The sequence below is a fragment of the Gavialis gangeticus genome, unplaced genomic scaffold (genome assembly GCF_001723915.1).
Source record: "Gavialis gangeticus isolate Ggan-Ray unplaced genomic scaffold, GavGan_comp1, whole genome shotgun sequence".
Classification (NCBI taxonomy): domain Eukaryota; kingdom Metazoa; phylum Chordata; order Crocodylia; family Gavialidae; genus Gavialis; species Gavialis gangeticus.
Window position 1 is genome coordinate 12,323,167 of NW_017729017.1, and position 26,512 is coordinate 12,349,678.

At 45.5% G+C, this 26,512-nt stretch overlaps 2 protein-coding genes across 2 annotated transcripts in view; one reads left to right on the forward strand and one right to left on the reverse strand.

Moving 5' to 3' along the window:
- Window positions 1–5,741, reverse strand: part of LOC109294592 — an 8,490-nt gene extending 2,749 nt beyond the window's left edge. Inside the window, exons 1-4 of the mRNA XM_019513013.1 lie at window positions 5,499–5,741; window positions 4,128–4,320; window positions 3,146–3,250; window positions 2,108–2,254 (exon numbers count right to left, since the gene is read on the reverse strand). Coding sequence (XP_019368558.1) covers window positions 2,108–2,254; window positions 3,146–3,250; window positions 4,128–4,320; window positions 5,499–5,601 — 548 coding nt within the window. The 5' untranslated portion in view covers window positions 5,602–5,741. The remainder of the gene's footprint in view (window positions 1–2,107; window positions 2,255–3,145; window positions 3,251–4,127; window positions 4,321–5,498) is intronic.
- Window positions 5,742–15,668: 9,927 nt separating this feature from the next.
- Window positions 15,669–22,796, forward strand: LOC109294652 (interleukin-17C-like). Its single transcript, XM_019513108.1, has 3 exons — window positions 15,669–15,930; window positions 20,617–20,864; window positions 21,424–22,796. The coding sequence occupies exons 1-3, from the start codon at window positions 15,919–15,921 to the stop codon at window positions 21,644–21,646; spliced, it is 483 nt and encodes a 160-aa protein (XP_019368653.1). The 5' UTR covers window positions 15,669–15,918; the 3' UTR covers window positions 21,647–22,796.
- Window positions 22,797–26,512: the final 3,716 nt, after the last annotated feature.

Consider the following 26,512-nt stretch of genomic DNA (forward strand, 5'->3'; position numbering starts at 1 on the left):
GGGGGGGGGGGGACGACACCTGATACTGTGCTAGACATGACCACCTAGTTAGAGAGGGTACAGCAAGCATTATCATAAAAGAGGGTACAGAGGAGATGGTACAGAGCTGGCATTTTTTTCAAGGCTGTAGATCTGTTAGAGGCAATGCAGAGGAACAGGGGTGGGGGTTATGGACACAAGAGGCCATCCAGGTTAGTGCCCAATTTTTTTTTATTTTTGTTTTTTAAAGGGTGGTGAGCTGGGGCGGGTAGGCTAGCTGTGGTGGGGCTGGGACAGCAGGTGGGGGTTGGGGGGCTTGTGGCAGAGCACCTCCCCCCCCCATGTGGCATGGGGAATTGCCCCCTTGCCCGGCAGCAGCTGGTGAGTGGGGGCTTTTTATTTTTTTCAAAGAGCCGGGAGCTGGGGTGGGTGGGGCAGCCATTGAGAGGGGGTGGGGCCTGTGTGATTCAGAGATTCAGCTGCAGCCAAATTTCCAAATCAGATTTGACTGAATCAATTCAGGACAGCGATTCACATTACCAAATCGAATCATTGTCCCCCAAATCTGAATCGAATACTAGCCGCTTCACACAGGCCTAGTTTCCTGCATCTAACTTACAAACTTCAGTGTCTTTAGCAAAATGCTCCTTAAAATGTTTTTTGGCCTCCCTGTTTTTCACACTTGACCTACCAGAGTTTGTGCGCCTTCCTGTCCAGAGTTTGCACACCTTCCATTTTTTGAATGATACCTTTTTTGCCTTCAATAGCCTCTTTACTGTAGTGATAAAGGTTAGACTTTGGAGATAGTTCCTTACAAGGGAATGTCTTATCAGGTGAGGAATTTGAACATGATCCCTGGGTAGTAAGGGGAACTCAAGATAGAGGCAGCCACAGGGTCTGTGCTAGAGGAACCCCCTGCTGTGGCATCATTCACGGTCTGTTCTGTCCTCATTCATAGTTGTGTTATTCACTGGGACCCAAGTCATTATACTTACTATACTATTAAACTATGAAGGATTTTTACTTTCCTGCCTAGTATCTTTTTTGATTTGTGGTACACACTTCTTGAACCTCTAATATGGCGTTTTTAAACAGCTTCCAGGCTGCCTGTAGGCCTCTTACATTCTTGAGCATTCCTTTTAATTTGATTCCAACTAACATCCTTATCTTGAATACCAGTCATTTTTCCTTCTAAAGTAAATACCAGCGCAGCAGATAAGAAAAAAATAAACCAGGAGATAACTTGATTATGAATTATAAGCACCTTTCCAGGGAGACAATGCTGGATTCTGATGACCTTTTTGGTCTAGCACAGAAAGGCTTAAGAAGAACCAGTGTATGGGAGTTTAAGCCAACACATTCAATTTAGAAAGAAGTATAAACTTCCTACAGGAAAGAAAGTTAATAATTGGAAAGAACTCCCAAAAAGGAAAGGTAGGCTCTCCATTGCTTGATTTTCTTCAAATCACTTTCTGGAAGTGAGGCTTTTGCTGGCCACAAGATCCTGGGCTCAGTACTGGGGCAGCTGGGTAATTTCTGCAGTTTGAGTCATGTAGGAAGTCAGATGAGATGATTTACAGGTAATGGTTTTTTCTGGCCTTAGATTCGTAAATTCACTCGCATAGTTTATCTCCCTCACAACTCAACAGTTTCCCCTTGTTCATTGTGAGGCTGAGAAAAGCCTGCAGGGCTTTAGGAAAACTCTGAGGTGACCGCAAGCATTTATCTTAATGGAAGAGGAGCAAGTTAGCCAGTCATTAAGAGAAGGTGTTTTGGAGGGACTAGACTGGCCAGCATTGGCCCTATGAGGCACCAAGGGAAGCGGAAGGCAACTGAGGGCCCTGAAAAGCAGACTGGGCAAAGGAAGGCCACCAGGCCTCTTTCTGCCACAGGTAGGGAAGATCTGTGAGCAAATGAAGAGCTGAGATTTATTAGGGCCCTGGAGGTCCAGTTTTGTTGGGGTACTGATTGTTGGAGGATGGGTTGCAAGACCAGGTCCAGGTAGATAATCAAGCGGATTCTCAGGTAACCTCTCAGAATGCATATCTGACTCCAATTTTGTAAGTTCTCTCTTTCCCAACTGTTGTCTCACGTTGTCTCCAGGACATAAAAAATCTGTAGGACTCACCTCTTTTGCTTTTCAAGCTGAATGCCTTTGATAACTATCTTGGAGTCTTCAACTGTGAATATCTGGTCCTTAGAGATATCCCATAGTGGTTTGGATACTATATCAATCCTGATTTTCACCAAAGAGTCCAGAATCCCCACTACAGTGCTGAAGAAGGTGAAATGCCAATTAATTAACCATCTTGCTGATCACACAAACAGAATCCTGTCATGTCCTCATTGCAGTGACCTCATTGAACTGCACTTGGAATTTCATTACAGCTGGTATGAAGCCAAAACACTGGTATAACAATGGAATGATCACCGTAAATAGCTGCAAACTGGAGAAAGGGGCAAAACATGACAGTAATTCTCTGAAATACAGGAGGAAACTATAACTAACAGCCCTAACCCTAACAGAAAAAGCATCTTACAACCTTTTGCCCCAGAACAAAATAAAGAGGGTTCAGTTTTGCCTGGAAAGATTTGGGAATTCAAGAATCTCAATGTGCTACATCAATCCCTGTCTTTTAAAATGAGTTTCATCAGGGACTGATCTGGAAAGGAGGAAACAAGGAATGGGTTTAAAAATAAATAAACCTCACCTCACCCAGAAGTACTGGATATTCTACATGCACTAGTTTTGGAGCTGAGACTTTAGAAAGGCAGCTAACAATAGGAACAAGGGAAAGTGTCTCTGTAGAGTCAGCTAGTCACAGGAGTTGGAGGCAGTAACATGGACTTGACAAGATGAAAATCCATTAGGGTAAGAAGGATGGTTTAATGTGTGGGGCATTAGAATAGGATGCTAGAGGTTTACATTCAGTCACCAGCTCAGACACAGTCTTCTGGTGTAGTTTTGTAAGTTAGTTTACTCTATGCCATGTCTTAGCTACCTATTGGTAAAATGAAGGAAATGACATCTTCCTAACACCTAGATCTACCTATGATGGCAAGATGCCCAGGTGCTAGGAAGTTGAATGCCAGATAAGTGCCTAGATAGATCACTCCATCACTGTCCTTACATCTCTACAAAGAACACATCCTCTAAGTTACTTGCCTTTTGCCCTCTACATTGAGCTCAACTGGAAGAGACAGGTGAATCTTGTTGCCAGGTGAAAGTGACATTGTTGTTGTCATGATGTAAATCTTGACAATCAGTAACCTGTAAAAGGAAAGGGAGTGAAGCAGTGAATGGATAGGAGGCACTCCTACAGGAATATATTATTACAAAAGCCCTATAGAGCACCCAGAGAACAAGCAATGAACATCTCAAAATGGCTAACTATGGAGGAAGAGGGAGGATGGGCTTATGGTTACAGCACTAATCTAGGACACAGGAAAACTGTATTCAGCTACAGCTTTCCATGTGGCCTTACCTATATTGCTTACAGCTGGATTCATAAAATCCATCCTAAAACAGGACTTAGGTAGAACTGAGGCACATACATGGGAAAAAAAAAGAAAAAAAAAAAGTCACAAATCCCCAAATTCCCAGCCATCTAGCCCTGGAAGTGGTCAAATTCACTAGTTTCCTCCCAGTTTGACTCAAAGGTTGCACTGCTGATGCACATTTGGCTTAATACAAGAACTAGGGGGCACATATTGAAATTATCAGAAGGCACATTTAAACAAACAAGATGATGTGCTTTTTTTTTTTTTTTTTTTTTTTTTAAATATATTAAAAACACAGTGAATAGTTAATGCATGGAACTTCTTGCCATGGGAGGCTGTAGAGGCAGATGAGTATGACCAAATTTAATAAGGGATTAGATCAAGGATGGATCCATTGAGAGTTACTAGGGGCTCAGTCAGATAGGTCTTCTCAGAGGAGACCATACAGGATCAGCCCCCTCAGAAGTTACAGCTGTGACCCTGCTTTTTTTTTTTTTTAAAACAGGGGTCAGACAGGGAGGAGCCACCTGTGCCCACATTTGATATAAGTCTAGCAGTTAGAGAAATTACCTTCTAGCCACACCACCTGCTCCTCCTCCACCTATGAGGCCTACACAGGTGCCTTTCTACTTTGCTGATGTACTTACTGGGTGATGCTCTGGATTAAGGTGAGTATATGGAGCTGAGCTCCATGGCTTTTCAGGTCTCCAGTTAGATTTATGTTTGGATCATCTCTGCCTTTTAGCAGTTCATTCACATCTGTGACTGTTTTAGGGAGTAATTTCATTATGTTCAGGGGCAAGATATCCTTGATCACATCTGCTAGTAAGTATTGGAGATCTACAAGCAAAGCAAACTGTCAGTGTTGTTGGTGTCGCACAACACAACTGCAGTGAGAGAGATTCTCAGTAAATATCTATCCCAATAAATGCCATGAAGCTTTATCAGCCTGCAACTAAACAATCATACTACTTTACAGGGGTGGAGAGGATTCACTGCTCATTACCATACTGCAGATGATCCATTGTAAGTGTTTCACATCTCTGTTCCTACTCCATAGTAATACAAGAGGCTAAACTGAGCCATTTTATACTGAAATAAACAGCTGCTACATTTCCAAAGTTTAGCTTCCACTTATTATGGATAGAACACACACAGAGAACACTTAAACTAGGTCAGCTGGACACATGGTAAGCTCCCCTTTTCAGTCTGTTATTGTTTCGTTTCATCCATTTAATACATTTGGTTTCTTATGCTTTTGGGTAATGAGGTAAATAAAATGTGTTGGTAAAATACAAAAAGCAATGGGTGCCTAAAAGCAATTTTTATGCAAATCCATTTTTTTTTTTTTTTTTACAAGTCTGATTCTTAAAAAAAAACTGCAAAGACTGTCCATCCCATTCAGGATGTTCTCAGTGCCATCCAGCTGGCTGCTGTGCCTACACAGCGGCAAGTACCATTCTGAGCAGTTTAAAAATGGATTCCCCCACAGTTACAGTTATCTGAGGAAGTGTTTTAGGGAAAAAGCCAGGGTCTGAAGGGCACTTCTCTGGATTATACCATTAGGTACTGAAGGAAGAAAAAGTTAGGATCATCATAGCTCCATGGGAATGAGCAGCCAGGGATTTAGCCTAGACAGGTGCTATGAGCCCAACAAGCCTGTTGAGTTATCTGCTCCTACCATTTGCATGTTGTCATACATCAGTCTCAAAGCACGCTAAAAGGTGAGCAGGTGTCAGTAACTTGACTAAATGATTTGCACAGTCATGCAAGTAGTAAGTCGCAGCCCTGAGCAATTAAATCCTGGGCCTCATGCAGCCTTGTGCTATCATTGCACTAGACCCACCTCTAAGTAAAAGATGAGCCCTGGGGTCCCTCACTGTGGGACAGAGTACCAGGCACACAACTTTGCAAATGCAGCCATGGAAACTATTGGAGCCAAGTTCTGCTGCCATTGAAGTAGATGGGATGTGGCCTCAGTAGGTGCTGTAAATCTAGGACAGCAGCTGTTAACTTACAGTCATTAAATGCCATGTCACGGATGCTGGCAGTGACAGTGGAATAGACAGCTGTGTAGTCAGGTGAACAGTCTGTGTTCCTTGTAGCTCTCATGACTTGCATTTGTACTAGGTAGCCCTGCTACAGCTTTGTCTCCACCAGCTGTATCATCTTCATTTCCACTCCTGCCAGGCAGGCCTGAAGTGCCTCTGATGCCACAGACCAAAATAATGAACAAGCAGCCGAGCTTTAACATCCTTGACTCCAGCACCTGTAAGGAGCTTTTCTATTGCAGTCATCCGACAGTGCAGCTGTAATTAGCACAATGGGCAGAACAGGTCTTGCCTTGGAAACGTAGATAAACTCATGTGAGAAGTAATGGAGCCCATGGGATAGAAAGGACCGATGGAGAGTCTGCCTGATAAGGAACATGCCAGTACAAAGGACTACAGTGGGCAGTGCTCTAAAGGGACACATTATCCAGCATCAGTCACTGGGTACTACGTAGCTGCTTTCCTATTCTCTCTTATCTCCCCTTTAATAAGTCAACCCCTACTACATCTCCTTCCCTGCCCCATATTCTAATCTCACTAAGTTCCTACAACCAAACACCATTTTTCCGCCCGTTACAAGCCTTCCTGCAACCCACCTCCAAAAGCCTCCATCACTGCAGCAAATTCACTTTCCCATGCTTCATTCTAATTATCTTCTGGTATAGGTCTAGGGCTGTTTTTTTTTTTTTCCAGGGCTCAGTGCACCTACACATATGTAGCCCAGGAATGAGACAATATAGGATCAAGTGAATCAGATAGGTTGTATAAAGGTACACCTTAGCTCCATAGCTGGAACGTGTTGTCCCAAAGGGCTACATTTTCTAAAGTGCTCACAGCCAGGTGTCCATGGTTCAGCCCCCCACAAACAGTCAGTGCCAACGTGGCCAAAAGTGTTCAGCACCCAACATGCCCCCGATGGGCCTGAGGCCTTTTGAAAATTCTATCCCCAAATGCCTGGTCATTAGATTTGCCCAGTAGAATTGCTGTACCTGGAATCCCAAGGCACTGCTGTATCAGCAAGAAACTTCTGATCAACACAGGATCTGCAGCAGCTGTACCAATTTTCCTCCTTCTCATTTTTAATCTCTGAGAACTGATAGCCCTTATATACTGAACGTCCTGTGCGTTAATGAGGGGGTAGCAGTGGGCTGAGTGCCAAGGTAATTGCTTTGGGTAACATACTCATGTGTTTTTACCTCTTGCCCCCTTCCAATGAAAATAAGTACAGGAGAATCTGATACTTTGGAGACAGCTGTGAGCTGCAGGTGTTCCATTTACATACAAGGTTAAAGCCAAGAGTTACCCAACTTCTTTGTACTCTAATGTATGTGACTGGTGAGGGAGTCACCTGCTAAGATATGACTTCTTGCAGACAGAGGCTATGCAACAGGAAAATGGGTCTTTGAAGAGAGGGCTTGATCCCCACATGCTAAGATCTGTGCAGGGACAAAGGTAGTTTTATGCAGCCTACATGCATGAAGTGAAATGCTGGGCCACTTTCACCCAGACCCAGTGGCTAGATTTCTGGAGACAAGGGGTAGAACAGGGAAGGACTCAGATGAAAAGGAATGTGGAAAAACATATTAACCTTCCTGTAAAAACTCCAGTGCTTCACTAGAATCAACCCAGGCACAAAGGGCATACTGAAAAGTAGAAGGGATGGAGCCACGGGGAAGGGATGCAGGAAGTGTGAAGGAATTGAAGGAGAATAGGGACTGCAAATTAATTGTAAGAAGGGGACAGGTTGATGGGTAGTAGAGAGGGCAGTGGAAAGGAAACTGCAAGAAAGACAAGTTAGAAGGGAGACAAGGAAGGTGTGGAAGGAGAAGGAAGCCAGTTGGATGGAGACAGTGTGGTTGGAAGAAAGCTGACAATACTCTTGACAGATGGCAGGGGGCAGGCGGTGAGATCAAACAGAGAAGGCAGGAAGCTGGAAATAGGGAGGAGTAGGTGGTGTCAGGGGAGTTACTCTCTAAGGCCTCTCCTGTTGATGCTGATTCATCATGGAAAGAAACACCCTGCCCTGAACAGCAGGGGGGGTATATGTCTAAAGCAGTGATTCTCAACCAGGGTGCTGGGGTGCCCTGAGGTGCCTTGAGATCCTTTCATGAATGACTGGTGCCTCTTAAGACTGGGGGGGTGCCATTTATAGACAGCAGCGTCAGCAGCGAGTCGGGGACTGCCCACAGATACCAGTGTCAGTGGCAAGGGGTGGCAAGTGGGGACAGCCCACAAACACCAGTGCCAACCCACAGATGCCAGTGTGCCTCCCTGTGACCCGCCATGAGTTGCCTATGTATGCAACCACAAATCACAAGATAAACCCAGAGATTTCACATAGGAATCTGTAGTGTTAAAAACATTCTGCCTTGTTGTTGTGGTCTATTTGACTTCTTTGCAACAAAAGAACTGCTCTATTACTTTTCTGCAGTTAAAAGACAAATGAAAATTAAGAGCTTGCATTTTCTGATGGGTGCCTTGAGGCTGAAAAGGTTGAGAACGCCTGGTCTAGACTTGCTGAAGGCAAGGACTTTTGTGCATGATATCTTTTAATTAGAGCAACTACATCAGTCCCTAGTGATGAATAATGTCTTGCATTCAAAATCTTGTCTAACTTTATTGAAATTGTGCAGTTCGTCCAATGAACGATATCACCAATAAAAACTCTTGCCTTGCACATATTTCCTGGACCATCATGGCTACAACATGACAAAATTACCAAAACATAAAGCTTCTGGACCAATTTCAATAGAAATATTTTTCCACTCCAAAAATTAGGTTCAATTATTTTTTTTTTGGTGAATTAAAAAACTTTTAGTTCCATTTTAGTTATTTAAAAAGAACAAAATAAAATTTTGGAAATGTTACATTTTTGGTTTTTTGCTCTTTTTCCTACTCAGTACAACAGAATGAAAGGAGGTCATGGGCAAAAGGGAAGGGGGGGGGGCATATTTACCACTTGGTTTTTCATTTTTATTTTGCCACCCAGTCATTGTTGCCAAATTGAAGTATTTAAAAATCAGAAGAGAAGAAAAAAGAAAAAGGAGAAAAGAAACAAGAAAGAAGAGATAAAAGGAAACAAATACTATTTGTTTTGTTGCATGCTGGGATTAGAAAGGAAAGAAGAGAAAGAAACGGGACAAAAAATAAACTTCTATAAAAAGATTGATTATTTTTTAAAACAGAATCAGAATGAATTCTTCAAGGTAAATATTTAGTTCTGAAATTCTCTTGTGACATTTCAAATAAATTTTTGTTTGAAATTTTTTGCAGGAAAAAGGGGGCTCTACAAATGCTGAGAGGACAAATCTGCAAAGTAATGGTGGGAGCCTGTTTTTCCAGGCATGTGTTAAGGAACAATGCTTGTTTCTCTGAGCTATCAGGCTGAAAACACAGCAGCAATACAGGACAGGAATAGTGCAGGTAGTGTTACCAAAACCCGGGTACCATTTGGTCTTTAGAGATACAAGACTATCTTCTGTTTATGATCAGGACCTCTTTTGCAAGCTTGAATAGGATTAGGGGAAACTTACAATTCCCTTCATGATTACCTGTTTTGTACATAAAATCAGAATGCAATGATACCTCCCAGAAATCCACCATTCCCTCTTAGCAGGTAGGGTATTACTACCACGGGTGTCAGATAAAGTGGCAAGAGACAGATTTATTGATTACTCTCCAAAGTACAAAATAAGCTCTTGTCTCAAGGGTGCACAATGCCTTTCTAGCTATCTGCAACAGCACAATACATATTCTTACCTATACTTGTTAGGGAGACTCTGGAGGGAGGAGGAGGGTGGCACACAGATTGGCAGCAGGTCGCCTTGAACTGTGTTACATTTCCAAAATCCACCACTGTTTACACCCAGTATTTGTGTGGCTAAGTATTCCCAGATTGGTTTTACTCACTTATTTGTTTCACTGAGACTTGGGGAACTGGACTGAACTGGTTTTTCTATGGACTTGGAAGGTATCAATGAGCTGGCATCTATGTAATTTGTGACAATTACAGTCCTGGAACAGAGGACTTCATATCTCTTTCCCTCACCATCTGAGAATGCTACTTGTAATGTCCTGTTTCTTTTACTCTGCTGGCTGGGCTAGTTGTAATGTCTGCAAAGGTTCATTGTGAAACAGGCTTTGAGGGCTTTGGCTTTAGCTGTGCTTCTGTAGTTTAGCATGAGTCCCTTGAAAGTGGCCACAGCTGACAACAGATAGGTTTGGTGGTGGAACCCTCCTTTTCCTCTGTGTTTCTGGATCCACACCCCAAAGCACCTTTAACTCCCACTTTCATTTCTTTTCTACACATAACATAAATTTTACAATTTAATTCATATCAAAAGGCAAAGCATCAGTTGTTGCATTTAACTCCTCTTAAGCAGCTATTTGCTCTTGGCCTCGTCTCATATCAGTGGCCTTGACAAACAAAGTCTTATTCTACTTTTCCAGGCTACTGCTTGTGGCTTAATTGCAAGCTTATTAATTATTATGTGTGTATCCCCTTAAGCACATACTACTAATAACTAAGGCTTGTGTCATGTCTACAGTCTGTACCTGTCTGTGTGCTCTGTCAGTCACTTACCATGTCCACAGTCTACAGGAGGGTTGGTCACTCACTATTTTTGCATTTTCTATCCAGATTTGTGTTTGATAACTGCATCCAGCAGAATTCGATCAATCAATCAGTGGATGCATCTCCAGTAAAACCAAAGAAGTGACTCTCCTGCTTTACTCAACATTGGTGCTGCCGCAGCTGGAGTATTGTGTCCAGTTCTGGCACAAGGACATGCTAAAGCTCGAGAGGGTCCAGAGAAAGGCCACCTGCATGATCAGAGATGTGCATGGCAAGCCATATGAGGAGAGGCTGAGGGATCTGGGGCTCTTCACCTTTAAGAAAAGAAGGCTGAGAGGGGACCTGATTGTGGCTTACCACTATATCAGAGGTGTACATCAGGGACTTGGTGAGAAGAGAGACAGGATGGTCACCTGGCTGGAGTCATCTGACCCCAGATGTCTTTCCTGCTCATGCAGGGGGCTGGACCCGATGATCCTTCAGGGTCCCTTCCAGACCTATGATTCTATGATTCTAAGGACAAAGTTCCCTGAAATGAGAACCAATTTTGAGAAACAAAATTCACCATAGTTCCTTGCCTTAGCAGAGGAAGACAGCTCCTGACCTTGGCTTTCTGTCACGATCGCAAACTAAGCAGTTTGTTTTCTCCTTTCTGAGGTGATTCTGAGCAGCTGATTTAAGGGCTAAGTGCCAAGTACAGCACATTATAATCCTTTATGCTGTGCCAAAGTACAACAGCCCATTTGTTTTGCAATCGTAGGCTAAAGGATCCATACCAACTGACTGTCTTAGACTCCATCCTGACTTACTGGGGTGTCAGAAATGAGTGCAGTCTGGACAGACAGCTTGACAAGGAAGAGCTGACCACTGATGTATTTCAGGAAATACCACACAAGTAAGCTGGGCTTCTCAGAACTTCCAGTGACTTAGACCCAGGGCTCCAGATTTGGCTCTCATACGGGGGGGAGGGGGGGCAACATTCAATGCAAAGAGCACTGTCCCTCCAGAGAAAGTAAGACCAGAGGGAATACAAACCTCTCTGTACCATATTGTATGTTGTTTTGGTAATCATAGCTAAAAGGAGAACCTGGCCAGTGGCTCTATGGCTATGCAAATGTGAGTTTAGGAAGATATACTCAGAAAAAATATATGTAACCTGGGTGTACCTGGTTGTGTACTCCCTTCTCCAATTGAAGAAAGATGCTAGCAGGGCAGGTGTGCTGTGTGGGAAAACTGCTGGCAGCATGCAGTTTCCTCTTTCCCCTACAGAGAGCCAGACCAACACACTCTATACTTTAACTATATACAAGGTTATTAATATTACAATATAAATAAAAAAAGATGAAAAATGTGTATAAACACACACACAAGACTTACAATAACAAGGATTAAAGGCAATATTTACACAGTTTTATAACCTCTCTCAGGATACAGTTCCTCTCTCAGGAATTTTATTATAATAAAATTCTAACCTAAGTTTCAACAAGTGTTTTATAACCTCAAACTCTATCAAAATTTAAATCTACTTAGATATTAAATATAAATCTACATATATACTCTATCAAATACTTAGCCTCATAATATTAAAGATTTCAATATCACTCAATAATTTTAGACTTTATTAACTTACACTTATAAAAAATGAAAACTAAACTACACAATATCTGGCACCCACTCGCAAAATATAAGGTGCAACACTCTTGAATATAATTAACTCTTTTAGGAACCCCAAGGCCCAGGCTAGTTTGGAGCCTTGGCTGTGTTCCTGTGGCTGCAAGGTTGGGGAGAAGTTCCCCTGGTGCCCTTCAGGCTTTCCCCAGCCCAACCAAAATATCTTCTAACCCAAAATAAAACTTTAAAGTTGGGGAGCCCTGGCTTTCTGGGCTTCCCCTTTGGTGGTCGGCTTCTCCATCTGGGTGGATTCCCCCTCCCCTGTGGGAAATCCCTTCCCTAGGAACTCACAACTCCAGGCACCTGGGTGGAGGGTCCTCGTCTCTCTGCAAGAGAGTTACTGCCTCTGTTGCTGAGGCTCCAGCTGTCTCTGACTCCCTCTGGGCCTGCTGGCCACTGGTAGCCCTGTGCACCACTTGCACTCTTCTGCTCAAGGTTGGAGCCCCAAGCTGCCTTGCAGGGTTTTGAGGTCTTGGTTTCGACTGGGGCACTCCATGCAAAGCTTCAGCTTTAAATGCCTGGCCTCATGCAAGGTGGGCATTGTAGACTTCAGCTGCCCCATGCGGCTCCTGGGGTTTGGGTCCGCTCCCAGACCTTCCGTGTAGCACTGCCTGCACTGAGTCTTCCTGGTCTCATAGATTTCATAGACTTTTTTCATAGACATTTGGGCTGGAAGGGACCCCGGAGGATCATCGAGTCCAGCCCCCTACCACAGGGGCAGGAAGTCAGCAGGGATCATAGGATCCCAGCAAGATAAGCATCCAAATGTGTCTTGAAGGCGTTCAAAGTGGGTGCTTGAACGGCCTCCGGTGACAGTCTATTCCAAACCTTGGGGGCTCGGACAGTGAAGAAGTTCTTTCTTATGTCCAGCCTGAATCAGTCACAGTGGAGTTTGTGACCGTTCAATCTTGTCATCCCATGGGGGCTCAGGTGAACAGACGTTCCTCCAGATCCTGGTGAGCACCCCAGATAAACTTATAGGTGGCCACCAGATCACCTAAGCCTGCGCTTTTCCAGGCTGAATAGCCCCATTGCTCTCAGCCTTTTGTCATAAGGTCTGTTTTCCTGACCTCTGATCATGCGCGTGGCTCTCCTCTGCACCCTCTTAAGCTTCTCCACATCCTTTTTGAATTGTGGAGCCCAAAACTGGATGCAGTACTCCAGCTGCAGCCTCACGAAGGCTGAATACAGTGGGAGAATGACGTTCTGGGATCTGTTTGAGAAGCATCTATGGATGCAAGCCAGCATTTTGCTTGCTTTACTAGCTGCAGCATCACACTGAAGGCTCATGTTCATCTTGTGGTCAACCATGACCCTCAAGTCCCTTTCATCTGTAGTGCTAACCAGCGTAGCACTACCGAGCCTATAAGCATGGTGCAGGTTTTTCCTCCCAAGGTGGAGATCTTTGTATTTTTTGGTGTTGAACACCATCAGGTTCTCATCTGCCCATTTCATGAGTCTGTCCAGATCTGCCTGGATCACCCTCCTATCCTCAGATGTGGATGCTTTATCCCAGAGTTCGGGGGCGTCGGTGAACTTGGCCAGTCTGCTTCTGACACCAGGTCTCATGCCAGGGGTTGGAGACCTGAGCCACCTCATATGGCTCCAGGGCCTCAGTCCCACTTGGACTGTGCCATGCACCATCCCTGCATCAAAATCCTGGTTGTTTTCCAGGGGCTGGGGACCCAAACTGCCTTGTGCAGCTTCCAGGGTCCTGGTTCCTCTTGGACCTACCACGCCGTGCTGCCTGCACCGAGCCCCTGGCCTCATGCCAAGAGCTGTGGACCCAAGCTGCTTTGTGCAGCTCCCAGGGTCTCTGCTCCATGCACCGCTTGTGCACTGTGCATCTGGCCAAACACCAGGGGATGCAGACCCAAGCTGCCTCATACAGCTCCCAGGGTCTGACTCCATGCGTGTAACTGTGCACTGCCATCGTGCTTCTCAGCAGCACGGCTGTGGGCCGCACCGCTCACCACTCCCATCCAGCAAGGAGGTCTTTGGGGTCTTCAGAGCTACTGCTCTGCCCTGCTGGGAAGCTCTCCCCAGCTCCTCTTAGTCCTGCTCTCTTCTTCGTCCCTTGACACTGTGGGTCCATCCACCAGGCATGCTGTTCTTTTATACCTTTTGGAGGCTCTGCCCCCAGATTGTGACAGGACCAATCAGGTTGTGGGGAAGTATAGCTCTCACCCAGGTCTAGGCTCTTTGCCTCATGGGGGGCGGGCAGCCTCTCCTTCACCACCACCTGATTGGTGGGAATGCCCCACCAATGGCTCAAAGCCCTTTCGAGTCAGCAACCTGGGCTGCTACTGGCATGCCCGCCACATACGAAAGCCTGATCTTCCTGTAATGAGGGCTATACTTCCTATGGGTAACCCACACAGTGAACTGTTAGTCCAATGATGTCTTTAGAGATTAGCAGGAACTATGAGGGTGATCAAGCAGCTATGAGGGTGATCATTCTAACTACGAGGGTGATCAAGCAGCTTTGTTCCCTAGTATACAGGTGATGGAGGGTGTGAAATCTTCATCCCTGGAAATTGCCAAGAGCAGGTTGAACAGACACTTGGCTAGGATGGTTTAGTCACGGATGTTCCTGTTCTGAGTGGGGAGCTGAACTGGATGACACTGTGAGGTCCTTTCTAGCTCTACTTTCCTATGATGCTAAGATCCTAATATTATACAGCATACTGTGGCATGTTTAAAAATATGTCAGCCCTCTAGTTGAGAATCACTGCTGTAGAGTGATACTAATGTCTGTCTGTGTCTTTGTAGATATATAAAATGAGAGTGAGTGTGTGTTAGCAAAACATGCCAGGCACAATTTAAAACACACACACACAATAAACAAACCAACAAAATGGCTCACTGGTCATTAGCCAATATAGGACCTCTGTATCAGCAGTGTTCAGCTTGTGACATCCAGGGAAGAGCAGTCATCCAATCACAGATGCATTTGGCATCCTTCACAGGTTCTCCAACAGCAGTCCATGATGCCACAGACATGATCGCTCTTGACACAGAAAACAACTTCAGACCTGAAACTGTTAAACTGGCTCCAGGGTTAGGGTTGGAGCCCAAGGGTAGGTAGCTGTCCATCTCACCTGGTGATGGTGGGGCAGTTCTTGGGAGTGCTAGAAGTACTTTCCACTGCTCTTTTCCATAATGAGCTGGTGACATTCTTAGCTGGATGGAGAGCATACAGCACTGTTCATATAGGGCCATTACTGCACAGTCAGTGGTGGGCTGGACCCCATATTACCTTGAACAGTGGCAAATGTGACATGCTGTGCCTTGGGGATCAGTCTGTTGGCTGCATTCTGATATTAGATGTTGGGTGAGGGAAGACTAGCTGTGTTGGTTTCTATGTATCTGTGAAATTCCATGTGAGAAAAGGAATAATCATACTGGTATATGGCATTGATATGGCACTTTATGGTATAAACAGACATCATGTTTGGAGTGGGATCAGCTGTTCCAGGATGTGTTCTAGGTTCTCCTTTTGCACTTGTGGACATGTCCCCCAGAAGCCCCGGGACCGCCTGCCTGGGGCAGTTGGAGAGTGCAGGCAGCAAACAGATGTCAGCTATGAGAAATGGCATAAACGACCACTAGAAATCATCATGCTTATTTGCAGTGTGACAAAGGGCTAAAACATCTGTTACCCTGGGTTTTGTGCTGCCATAAAAATGTTTATGGCAGCACAAAGATGGTGTCTCTTTGTATCTCTAGAGAAAAAAAAAATGTGTTGCTAAGGCCTAGCCTTCGTCTCAGAGTATCTGCTTACATTTCTCAGCAGTGAGTCACGGTGCAGCAGAGAGGAATGGCTGGTTCACAGGTGTCAGGTATCTATGAAGCTGGAGGTGGGTCTTGACATTTCCCGAGCAAAGGGAGAACCTATCTGAGGGCAGGGCTCCTTCTCTGGAAAGGAAGGGCTGGGGAAGGGAAGAAAAAAAAATCAACACAGGTTTTCTTCTCAATCTCATCACACTCTCAAATTCTTACTCCAGCTGAGTCCAACAAGGGTCATCTTCCATAGGCCTGGCACTTGCCATTTATTTTTTTTACCAGCCCCTTTCCTCCCAGAGAAACAGAAGGATTTGCCTCCACTCTTTCTGTCTGAATTCAACTCAAGTGGAAACAACCATGCAGTTACAGGTGAGCAGCTGAGATGCAACTCAGTAATGACACTGATGATTTTTAGGTTTATTCCTATTTTTTTCAGCTTAAGCAAATGTTAGGAGTAAGTGTCATTATGACTGTTTTTTCTTATTAAGAATCCAACCTGATATCTGTATGCTAGGGAGCAAAGCTGTCCTCAGGAAGATCAGCATGATGGAAATTACCATGACTGATGATTAGAAATTTTCATTTAATCCTAGAAAATCTTTATCAACACAGAAGAGTTTAGGGCCACTGGTTTGGTGTCTGTTTTGTGCTGTGGGTGTAAGGAAGGAATAGTTCCATTAGGCAGTTACTGAAGATTAAACTATAATCCCCCTCCACATGCAGAGACCATACTTGATAAACAGGCCCAGAGCCTTCCCTGAGGCATGGGGGAAAAAGGTGCTGGTCACTGGAAGGAAGGGAGTGCTCTGTTGAAACTCGTACTGTGTTCTGTTACTTGGCACTGACTTTTCTGGGGAATATGGCTGACCACACACCAGCCTTAGATACCCTCAGCATTACCACTGGAATCTGACTTTAATTTTTGCTGCTTCTGCCAAACGCTGCAGTAATTTCAGTGTTGCTGTAATGTCTGATGCTGCTACCCATGAACTAAGAGCCCAGCTCCCGGTAAAGGTGCAGGAGCAACCAGTTTTGCTTTTTACTGCAAAGGGGACTGTACAGCAAATGGAGTGATTACATATGTGCACAGGGATCACTGGATCCCTTGTCTCCTCCAAGTGAAGGGTGTTGCACTGCCGGCATTTCCAAATATTATCTTTGTATTTGAACCCCTTGTGGTACACTGTCCAAAGCCAGCATTAGACTCATTAGGACTCCATGAAGTGTTTAAGGAGTGGGCTTCTCCCTTTTCTGACTGCCTATTCATAAATCGTGTTGACTTAGCCTAAGGCCTTAGACAATTGTCCTGGCTGCTCACTCCTCAAACTATCTCTGTTTATTTCCTTTCATCCAGATTCTGTGCACATTTCCTCTGCCATTGGATGAATGCAACAAGTTTAATGGATTCCAGTGCAACTTTGTGTTGCAAACGTTTGCCCCGTGAATCCAGGAAGCCTCAAGCACAATAGAAATGGCAAGAGAAGGAGTTTGGTTTTGCTCCCATGTTTAAAGCCAGCAAACATGTTTGTCTGTTGCTCTTTGTGAATGGGTAGTGAAAAATCAGTGTGGGCAGAAAAAATATTCCTGGAGTACATGAAATGGAACAAGCCTATCTTTTATTGAGGGCTAAATTGCCAGTTTAACTTCCACTTATCACAGGATAAAAGCATGTACCTAAGCAGCTAGTGTAAGGCAGCTGACACACAGTAAAGCCCTGTCCCCTTTTGCTTTGGAGTAACTTGTTTGTATGTCCATGCCCTGGGTAGCCAATTCCACTGACTACCACCAGAACTACCACCTAACTTCCTTCAGCTTCTTTCAAACCTCATGGGCTAAAAACATTTCCTATGCATTGTCTCCTAAGAGCCATGTCTCTAGAGAGGTTTCCTTTCACATAGCTTTTTGCTTATATAATTGTCTCAGCTGTGAAATGCGGTTATTATTAACCGTCTTCAGTGAAACATAGCTTACTAGTGACTCAGTAAGCTACCCACCTGCTGGAGCCATGCTCACTGTGTGTAGTTGGAACAGCAATGCCCTGTTTGGTGCTTGTGTATGTGTGCTCATGAAAAAAGTCAATGGGGAAACAAAAGAATAGAGAGTTGATGTGACTTAAGGTTACCCAACTGGCCCATAGCAGGGCCAGGAAATGAATCGTGTCTCCTGAGTCCCAGACCAGTGATCTTACAGTGCATCCCTTACTTGTACATGGCCTGCCCTGGATTTGGTGAGGTCATAGTTATGGATAAAAACCAAAATCCTGTCCTGAGATGAAAACCTCCCATCTCCTACACCAAATCACCACCATGGAGGTAGATAGGTATTTCAGCATGTGAAGCTTGGTAGATTAATTGGATGGGTTACTAAGTAAATCCTGCACAAAGATGACTTGTATAGGATTGCTCTTTCACTTATATTACACAACCAGTGAATGGTTTATCTCCACTGCAGAGGCAGTGAACCTACAGCAAGATGCTTACCCACCCCTGGCACTCTTATGTTTGTTGACATGCCTAGAAGTAAACCTAGAAGTATACCAATGAGTATACCAAACCTAGAAATATATCAATGAGGCTGCTCTGGGATGGACCTCAGTGACTGCTGTCAGGTGCACTGGATATGGAGAACTCAAGAATTGACACAGAGGGATGAGCCCAGAGTAGGCCTCTGGTTTGTTTTTGGGTCTGGAGTGTGCCTGCAGGCCTGAGTAGTGAGGTGTGGGCAGGGCATGCTCAGGCCTCTTGATTCCAGGAGTTGTTGCTGTCATAGTGTTGATAAGCTTGAAGTGGGCAATCAAATTGGCAAAGTGTAAGGAAAGGCAGCTGCAGGAATTTGCAGCTTCTTGATGAAGGGTTTAAAGTAGTAACTGAGGGAGTTCAAGTGCATGGCTCTGAATCAGTGAGTTTGGCTGAGATGATACTCTCTGCCCAGTGGCAGATATGGAAACTTATCTGCTAACGTATATAGAATGCATGGGGAAAGGCAGAAAAATGCTGGGTTCTGAATGCAGCCCAGCTGGCTAAACCAGCCCTAGCTAATCTCAGGCTGAGGTGGCCCAGTATGCTGGAAGCAGCATCATACCTAGACTCCTGGCAGCCCTGGGTGAACTTTTAGCATCAGGCCCCCCTTTGCCAGAGATAATGATAAGAATAATTTAAAAATTACCATTTTCAGACCCCCTTTCTGTCCGGGCCCCAGGTGGCCACCTGGTTCACCCATGCCTGTGTCCAGCCCTGGCGGGATGGATGCAGAGAAAGCAGCAGATTGCTCATCTGTCTTGTGTAGCCATGAATCTCATTGCAAAAGCTGACTGAGACCACCACTGTGTCTTTAAGGCAATAATATATACTGGTATCAACATCTGACAAGCCAATCAGTAAGATCCAGGTAGCCAGGGAAGTCTGAGACTCTTAGGCAGGGCTCTGTTCACCTGCCAGTATGTGAGAGTGCTACTGGTGTTAAGAAAGTCAGAAAGGGAACCAAGTCTCATCTTTTTCACAGTGACCGCATCTACATGAGATGCTGATCATGCAGTTGTTACTGTGCAGTCATTTAGTACTTGCATACCCAAATGACTGCTTAATAACCGGCATTACTGCACAGTAGCATCCCCACAGCTTCCAGGTGACATGGACTGTGGAGTACCCCATTACTACTGTGCAGTAACTCGTTACTGCTACACAGTAGCATCGTGTCATGGTTTGTGCCCTGCGATGCTACTGCACGGTACTAACAAACCAGTGCACAGTAGAAATGAGCTACTATGCAGTAACCATCTTGTGTAATCTTGTGTAGACGTGGCCAGTGAAGAGGAAAGATGAAACTCAGGTCTGCACAGGCCACTGGGCTGAGGGCCTGTCAGTGACAGAGCTCTTATACTGCACTCATCACCCATCGCTGTTGAAGAAGGTCAGTACCCCATGTCACCCAGAAGGCAAGTGGCAGATCCCAGAGCACATTTCTATAGTGCCAATCATCAGACTGCACAGCACACCAATGGCTGGACAGTCTGTGACCACTCCCTGGACAGGAGCACTGAGTCGGAGAAAGATGCCTGGGTGATGAGGAGGGCAAACCATTGCAAGGCCTGGACACTGCTGCAACCACAGAACTGCTGCCACTTCTGAAGACAGTACCCCTTGTGCCAGTATTGCCCATACTGGTCCAATCTAAACTTTTATATTCTCCCTACTCCCCTACCTAGAATAATTAAAGGGCCATACTCTGGTTCCAGCAGTGTTAATGAAAAATGACTATTGTTTTATGCACAGGGTAGAACTTGACCTATACTGCATGGTGAGAAAAATTCATATACCTACCCAGAAAGCTGCAACCTGTTTAGACATGAGGAAGTGCCCTCTGTGCATGCAGATTGGACCAGTATGGGCAATACTGGCACAAGGGGTACTGACCTGGGACAATCTGTCCCACACTAACCCTACATGCAGGGGAACGAGGAGCAGCAGATAGCAGTGGCATAGATTTGTGCCACTACTATTCTTGCTGCAGCAACTGCATGCCCCTGCATGTGGGTATGTGCCCATTATGGCTTGTTTGGTCTATCTACAGTGGGGTTTTCTTGCATCAAAAACACTAACTCAAGTTACCTATGTCAATAGAAAAATACATCTCTTGTGCAATTAAACCCAGAATAGGATTATCTGGTAAAATAGCCATTTTCACCACAGCCAAATGTTAAGCATATGTGCCTCTCAAGTCCATACTAGAATATGTATTTATTAGTGGTCTGAGAAATGAAAGTTGGCAGAAGAAGTCTTGGTGACCAAAGACATCCACTGCTGTCTGTACTTGGTAAGAAGCCTGGGCCCCATTTTAACACAGAGATGTAACTGAAACTGTCTGCTTCTTCCTAACCTCCAAACCTCTTTATTGAAAAAGTTATCTTAGTATGGGAAACATTTTCAAATGTGTCTAAAGTTCAGACCCTAGTGAACTGATTTCCATGGGACTTAGCTGCCTAGATAAATTTGATATACCGTCTCAGTAACTCTTTCCCCTAAATCTCTATCTCTTCCATATATGTTTGCTTCCCAGGTAAAAGTGACAGCTCAAGTTCTGCTATGCTTAGTCTTTCGCCACACATTCAGTGCCCACACCCCCTGCCAGGAACCTTCAGATGCAGAGCTAGAATCTATACTGAACCCCTATCTTGCTTCTGGTGCTAGCTTATTGGTTCAAGCAGATGAGGTTTTGCCTGATCAGGAACTGAAGGCATGCCCTGTAAATGTCAACCAGACTTCTTCCCATCTCCAGGACAGAAGTACCTCACCCTGGTCATACAGGTAAGCTGCTGATAGAGGAGCAAAGACTGTCTCAGCAACTCTAAAGTCCAGTGACATGGCCTTATGTTCAGAACTTGGAAACCCTCCAGCTCTCATTCATTGGGATGTGGATCTGCATTTCCTTTGTCTTAAAGGGCCATGCTCTGTAGAGAAGCTGAATGCTAGTGCTCATGTTTCCTTGGCCATCTGGCTGCACCTCAGATGGACATCCTCTTGATGCTGACAGTTCTGGATGCAGAGGTGGAGCAGCCAAGCCATAACTCCTTTATATAGTGTTCACTTAGATAGTTCTGACCTGTTATTTGTCGGTGTGGGAGGCCACTCTGCCTTTCTCTGTGCCTCTGTTCCCATTCTTGTAAGCTAGAGCTCTCTTAGCCTGGGGAGCAGGGCAGGGATTGACTCCTGGATTCTGTTGTTGCTCTTAACATGGTGGCACTGAACAAATACAGAGCTGCATTATTGATGATTCTTGAATGGCTTTGGCAGCCCCTAACTGAAGTGTCTGAGTAAGTGCTCTGTTTTACTAGGACCAAGTTTCAAATTCTCTTTGTTTTAACAGAGTGAGCGAAGACCCCAACCGGTACCCTCAGAAGATAGTGGAAGCCTACTGCCTGTGTGAGGGCTGCCTGGTAAATGGCCAGGAAGACAAGGCTGTGAACAGTGAACGCTTTTACCTGGAGGTGCCAGTGCTGCAGAAATCCAACCAGTGTAAAAGGGGGCAGTATGTTTACCAGCCCAACCATCTGCAGGTTGCTCAGTTTTGCTTTTGCAGTTTTCCCTGACATGCCAGAGCTGCAAAGTACTTTCACTTCTGCCCATCACCTTGCAGCCAATCTCGCTGCTGCTGCCAACACAGCACTGCCATTGTCACTCGTCATCAGAATGAGCTGATGAAAACCTGGAGGAGCCAATGCCATACTGAAACATCAATCAGTAGGCTCTTTAGTACCGCCCCTGAATATCACCATAGGGCGCACTACCTAGAGACACATCTACAGACCAGCACACAGCCTCACAGCCTTTGCTAACACCACCCATGTTCTCTAGGGGTATTTACAATGACAAGCCTTATTGCAAAAGTGGTTTCCTTGTGACCTCTCTTTCCATGGGGATGTAGGCCACAGACAAGTGTGACTGGCTCCTTCTCAGCTTCACTTAATGCTAAGGTGGATGTGATCTACAGACCATAGAGTTCTCCCTCAAATACACTTTGTAGTTAACCCATTTTAATGCAGCCTGAGACACAGCTCTTAAGATGGCAGCTGCTGATTTGCAGTTAGACTCTAAGCCTGGAACTTGGAAATGGTTCATTAATAACAGTAAGATGAAACCAAAAAGTCCCTTCTTGATGCCACTTAAAAGCATCCGCACAGTTAGCTTTTTCTAAAAAAATAAGCCTATGCTATTTTACAATAGTCGGTGCAAGCCTGCAGCATGCCTCCAGAAGCCAGCATGTTTGGCACCAGTGCTGTAGATGTAAAACACTGGAGTAGTTCTTTCAGTAGTGGAAGAAATAGCTTTACTTCTGCACTGTTCACTGGAGACCTCCAGGAGAGGGAAGCATGGCTTAAAACAAACCTTGGATTTCTCTGGGGACGAAGCATTTTATTCTGGGATTCCACTGACCAACAGGCCCATTGTCCCACTTTGAGCCTGTGATTTACTGAAATAACCCTTCTCCCCTCAACAAGTGGGGCTAATTCAAGTTAATGGAAGTTCACATTGCATGTGTAAAAGACTGTCCTATGCCTGTATTGATGCAAGTCAAACCAAGGGACAACAGCTAAACCTGACACCTGTTTTTAGCCTATGTTCCTTTCCCATGTGGACTTGCTTCCCCTCCTCCCCTACCAGGTTGTTGCTGAAATGGGCTGTGAGGGAAACCAGGAACGACCTTGATCCTCACTACTAATAAATGATTTTTGACTTGGAGCTGTGCCTAGTTCTTGGTGGACATGAACATTTCTGATGGGTCGGTTGGTAACATCAGTGCCTGCTTGGCTTTAAACACAGGCTGTGTTTGTACTTCGTTGTACATTTTAAAACTATGTACAATGCTGCTGTCAGAGGCCTGGACTTGTCTGCCACTAAACTGCTTACGAGGAGCAACACTCCTACACTGCAGTGTGTATGGACAGAGCCTTCCAACTGCACAACTGACAGAGACACTCCCCCTTACCCCCAGCTCCCTGTACTATAGGGCCTTCCAGAATGTGCTGTTTACTGCTTGCTGGAATCACTGGGTGTGCGCATCTTCTCTGTGCCATCTCCAGCTGGTTGGACAGCCCTGCTCTGTAGGGATTGAAGGATTTATTTCAAATCTGTGAGGAACCCTCCCTGTTCCCCAGTCAAATCCTTCTGGACAATCATAAATCAGCTAGCCAAAGATTTTTCTGGTTATCTTATCCTCATGCTGCTTCAGCCAGGTTAACACCCCCTGAAAGTTAGTTTCCAAAGGATCCTCTCCCAGTTTGCTGTTTATGAGATGTGGAATATTTAGTTTCTGTCTGGGCACTAGGGGCCTACTCAGCCAAGTTCTGTAGGAATCCATCCACCATAGGAATCCACACCAGCTTTGTACTGCAGCCACAATTAATGGGTTTAGCTTCTAATTGCAGAGTAGCCACCAAGCTCTAGACACCTGAATCCTTCCTGGAACTACACATGTAATTACACATAATGGAACTCAACATGCTTTTCATGAGCTTGATCTCATCTAATTTCCCAGTGTCCCCCAATCAACACTGCTTGATTGCAGCACACTGAAGCAATCCTAACGAAGAAAACAGGGAGAGGTAATTAGCTGCTTTAGTCTGAAGGAAAGGTAAAGGTACTCCTTATGGACTACCTAAAAATAGAATGATAGAATCATAGATAATTAGGGTTGGAAGGGACCTCAGGACGTCATCTACTCCAACCCCCTGCTCAAAGCAGGACCATCCCCGACTAGATCATCCCAGCCAAGGCTTTGTCTAGCCGGATCTTAAAAACCTCCAAGTATGGAGATTCAACAACCTTTCTGGTAACCTGTTCCAGTGTTTTACTACCCTCCTAGTGAGAAAATTCTTCCTAATATCTAACCAAAACTTCCCTTGCTGCAACTTGAGACTGTTGCTCCTTGTTCTGTCATCTGCCACCACTGAGAACAGTCTAGCTCCATCCACTTTCGAACCCCCCATCAGGTAGCTGAAGGCTGCTATTAAATCCTGCCTCAGTCTTATCTTCTGCAGACTAAACACGGTTCCCTCAGCCTCTCCTCAGAAGTCCTGTTCCCCAGCCCCTCTCACCATTTTCATTGCCCTCCACTGGGCCCCTACACCAGGGGCTGCTTACAAGGAACCCTATGAAGAGAAGGGGGCACGCTGTTACCGTCACAAGGAGAGCAAACAGTCAGGTGGGTGGCACAGCAAAGGAGCAGTCCCTAGTTAAATGCATGGACTTGTTCTGAGATGCAGTTGCCTTGTTTTATAGAGAATGTCATTACTGCATTGAAAGAATATGAGATATGCCAGCTCCAAGAGGGTCCTGGAAGTCGCCTTCCAGGTGGGCATGCATGTTGGATGATGGCAGGGTTCTAATCCCAACAAGGTATTCTGTCTGCCCCCCCACACCCCGTAGTCTTGGATGAATATAACCAAGGAGGGTTTTCCATGCCATATCACCAGTTTTGCCTTCCCTCCAACGCTTTGTTTTCTTCTGGGCTCCCTGGATTCTGCCAGTAGTCCTATGTACATTGGTTGCTGGGAAAATCCCATCTTGTCACTGTCCTGTCTCCTGATAAACAAGAGAGATTAATATGAACCCCTACATTTCAGGGTGCTTTTATGACCTCTCAAGAGCAACCACTAGCACCATCAAAGTGGGTTTGCAAGTTGTTGTATCAGTCCTCAGTGGAAGGAATCCAGGTCGCTTGTATACCGTGAGCTTTACATGTTGCTGAGTAGTGTTCATGGAAGTTAAGTAAGCATCGATTCCCAGGCCTGAGGCCAGATTCTGTTCAGCCTAAAAAGTGCATATGTGTCATGGGGGAATTAATACATGAGTCAGTTGGGTCCAGGCCAACTGGGCCCCTGCCTCAGCACAGACAAAACCAACAGCTGAGCCAGGCCTGACATGTGTAATGCAGCAGGCTGTGGCTGCTGGGCACCATTTGCCAGGCACCACTGCAGCCAGACTGAGCTGCAGTGGGGCAAGGGGCTACCCCTGGAGCTTGGTCCGTGCTGCACATGTCTGGTGGGCAGTGGCTCTGTACCTCTGGCGGCAGCTCCTGTAGGCGGAGGCAGTCGCGACTCTTGCCCCAGGCAGCACATCCTGCTCCAGCCACAGTTCCCCCTGCATCAGCTGGGGATGGAGCTCACGGCTGGTGGGCAGGGCGCAGGTCGGGGGGGACCCTAGGCCATGGGGGTGGGGCCCAGGCCTATGGCACCAATTAATCTTAATCTACCCCTGCTAAGTGTGATCTTATTCCACCCTTCTCAAGTCCCTGAAAAACTGTATTACAGTGTATTAACTGTTTTTCAGGGACTTGAGCAGGGTGGAATAAGATCATAAGCATACTCATGTGAGGAAGAAGGAGAGAAATGTGCCCTTTGGACCAACAGTATAACTAGGAGTGGGCAAGTGGGACATGACACCAGCCCTGGGTGCCAATTTTAGGGGGCATGTGATAGTGACCACCCTCGCTGCTGGTCTGGCTGGCTTCAAAATGGTCCCATTGTCAGTGCAATCCTCCAGCTTGACCAGGACCACTCATTTTTGGCAAGCACAATCTTTGTGCACTGTTTCATAGCTCCTAGAGGAGTCAGTAGTTCCAGAGATCAGGTGTTACCTGCTTTCCATGAGAAATGCAGTTAGCAAAAGTATGGGGAAAGCTATAAGTTTGCTGAGGGCCCTCCTTTCCCCTTGGACGAGGGAGGCCATCTCCAACTGTGCCATCTCCTGGTGGCTTTGTGGATGATGGGTCAGGCCCCATTTCCCAGTGCCTCTCCCTTCCAGATTCCAGGCTCTGGGTACCAACAGTCTCCTTCCACATACTGATTTGTTTTTATTCACTCCTAGCACACTCCTGCCTGCTGGACCAGTGAAAGACTGAGTGAGGTTGTCAATTAGCCTTGATCCCAGCTGTGGCAGTGTCAGGGATAATTAACATATGTCAGGCTCCACCATGATAGCAACCGGGATCCAAATGAGTCACTGCATAAATTATAATATTTATTAGTGAATCTATTAAAATGAATAGTATAGAGCTCATTGTTGTGTGGCTACTGGGCTTGATCAGCTTGGAAGCCAGGGCTGGGGAGTGTTGAGTACTTACACCAGTGCCCCTGTGATAAAGGCAGCTGGGTGCCATGTCACCACTGAACTTAGGGCTGGTGAAGGGCTACTGATCCATAGAGCAGGAAGTGATAGCACAGGGGTGGGTGGGGTGGGCTTGCACATACAGCCTCAAACAAGCCTGGAAGAGACTAGTCCTATTTAGCTTGATGGTGGCTGTGGATATGCCACAGCCAGTGAGATGGGCAGATACCACAGATGCTGAGAGAAGAGGCTGCAAGATGTAGATTGACTCTGTGCACAGACACAGCCTGAGACTACAAGGGTTTGTCTGAAATGAAGAAAGCTGCATTTATCTCAGGCTGACTAATTCT

Coding starts and splice junctions, on each gene's coding strand:
- LOC109294652 (XM_019513108.1), top strand. Junction 20,865..21,423: donor ACCTCACCCTGGTCATACAG/GTAAGCTGCTGA, acceptor TTGTTTTAACAG/AGTGAGCGAAGACCCCAACC.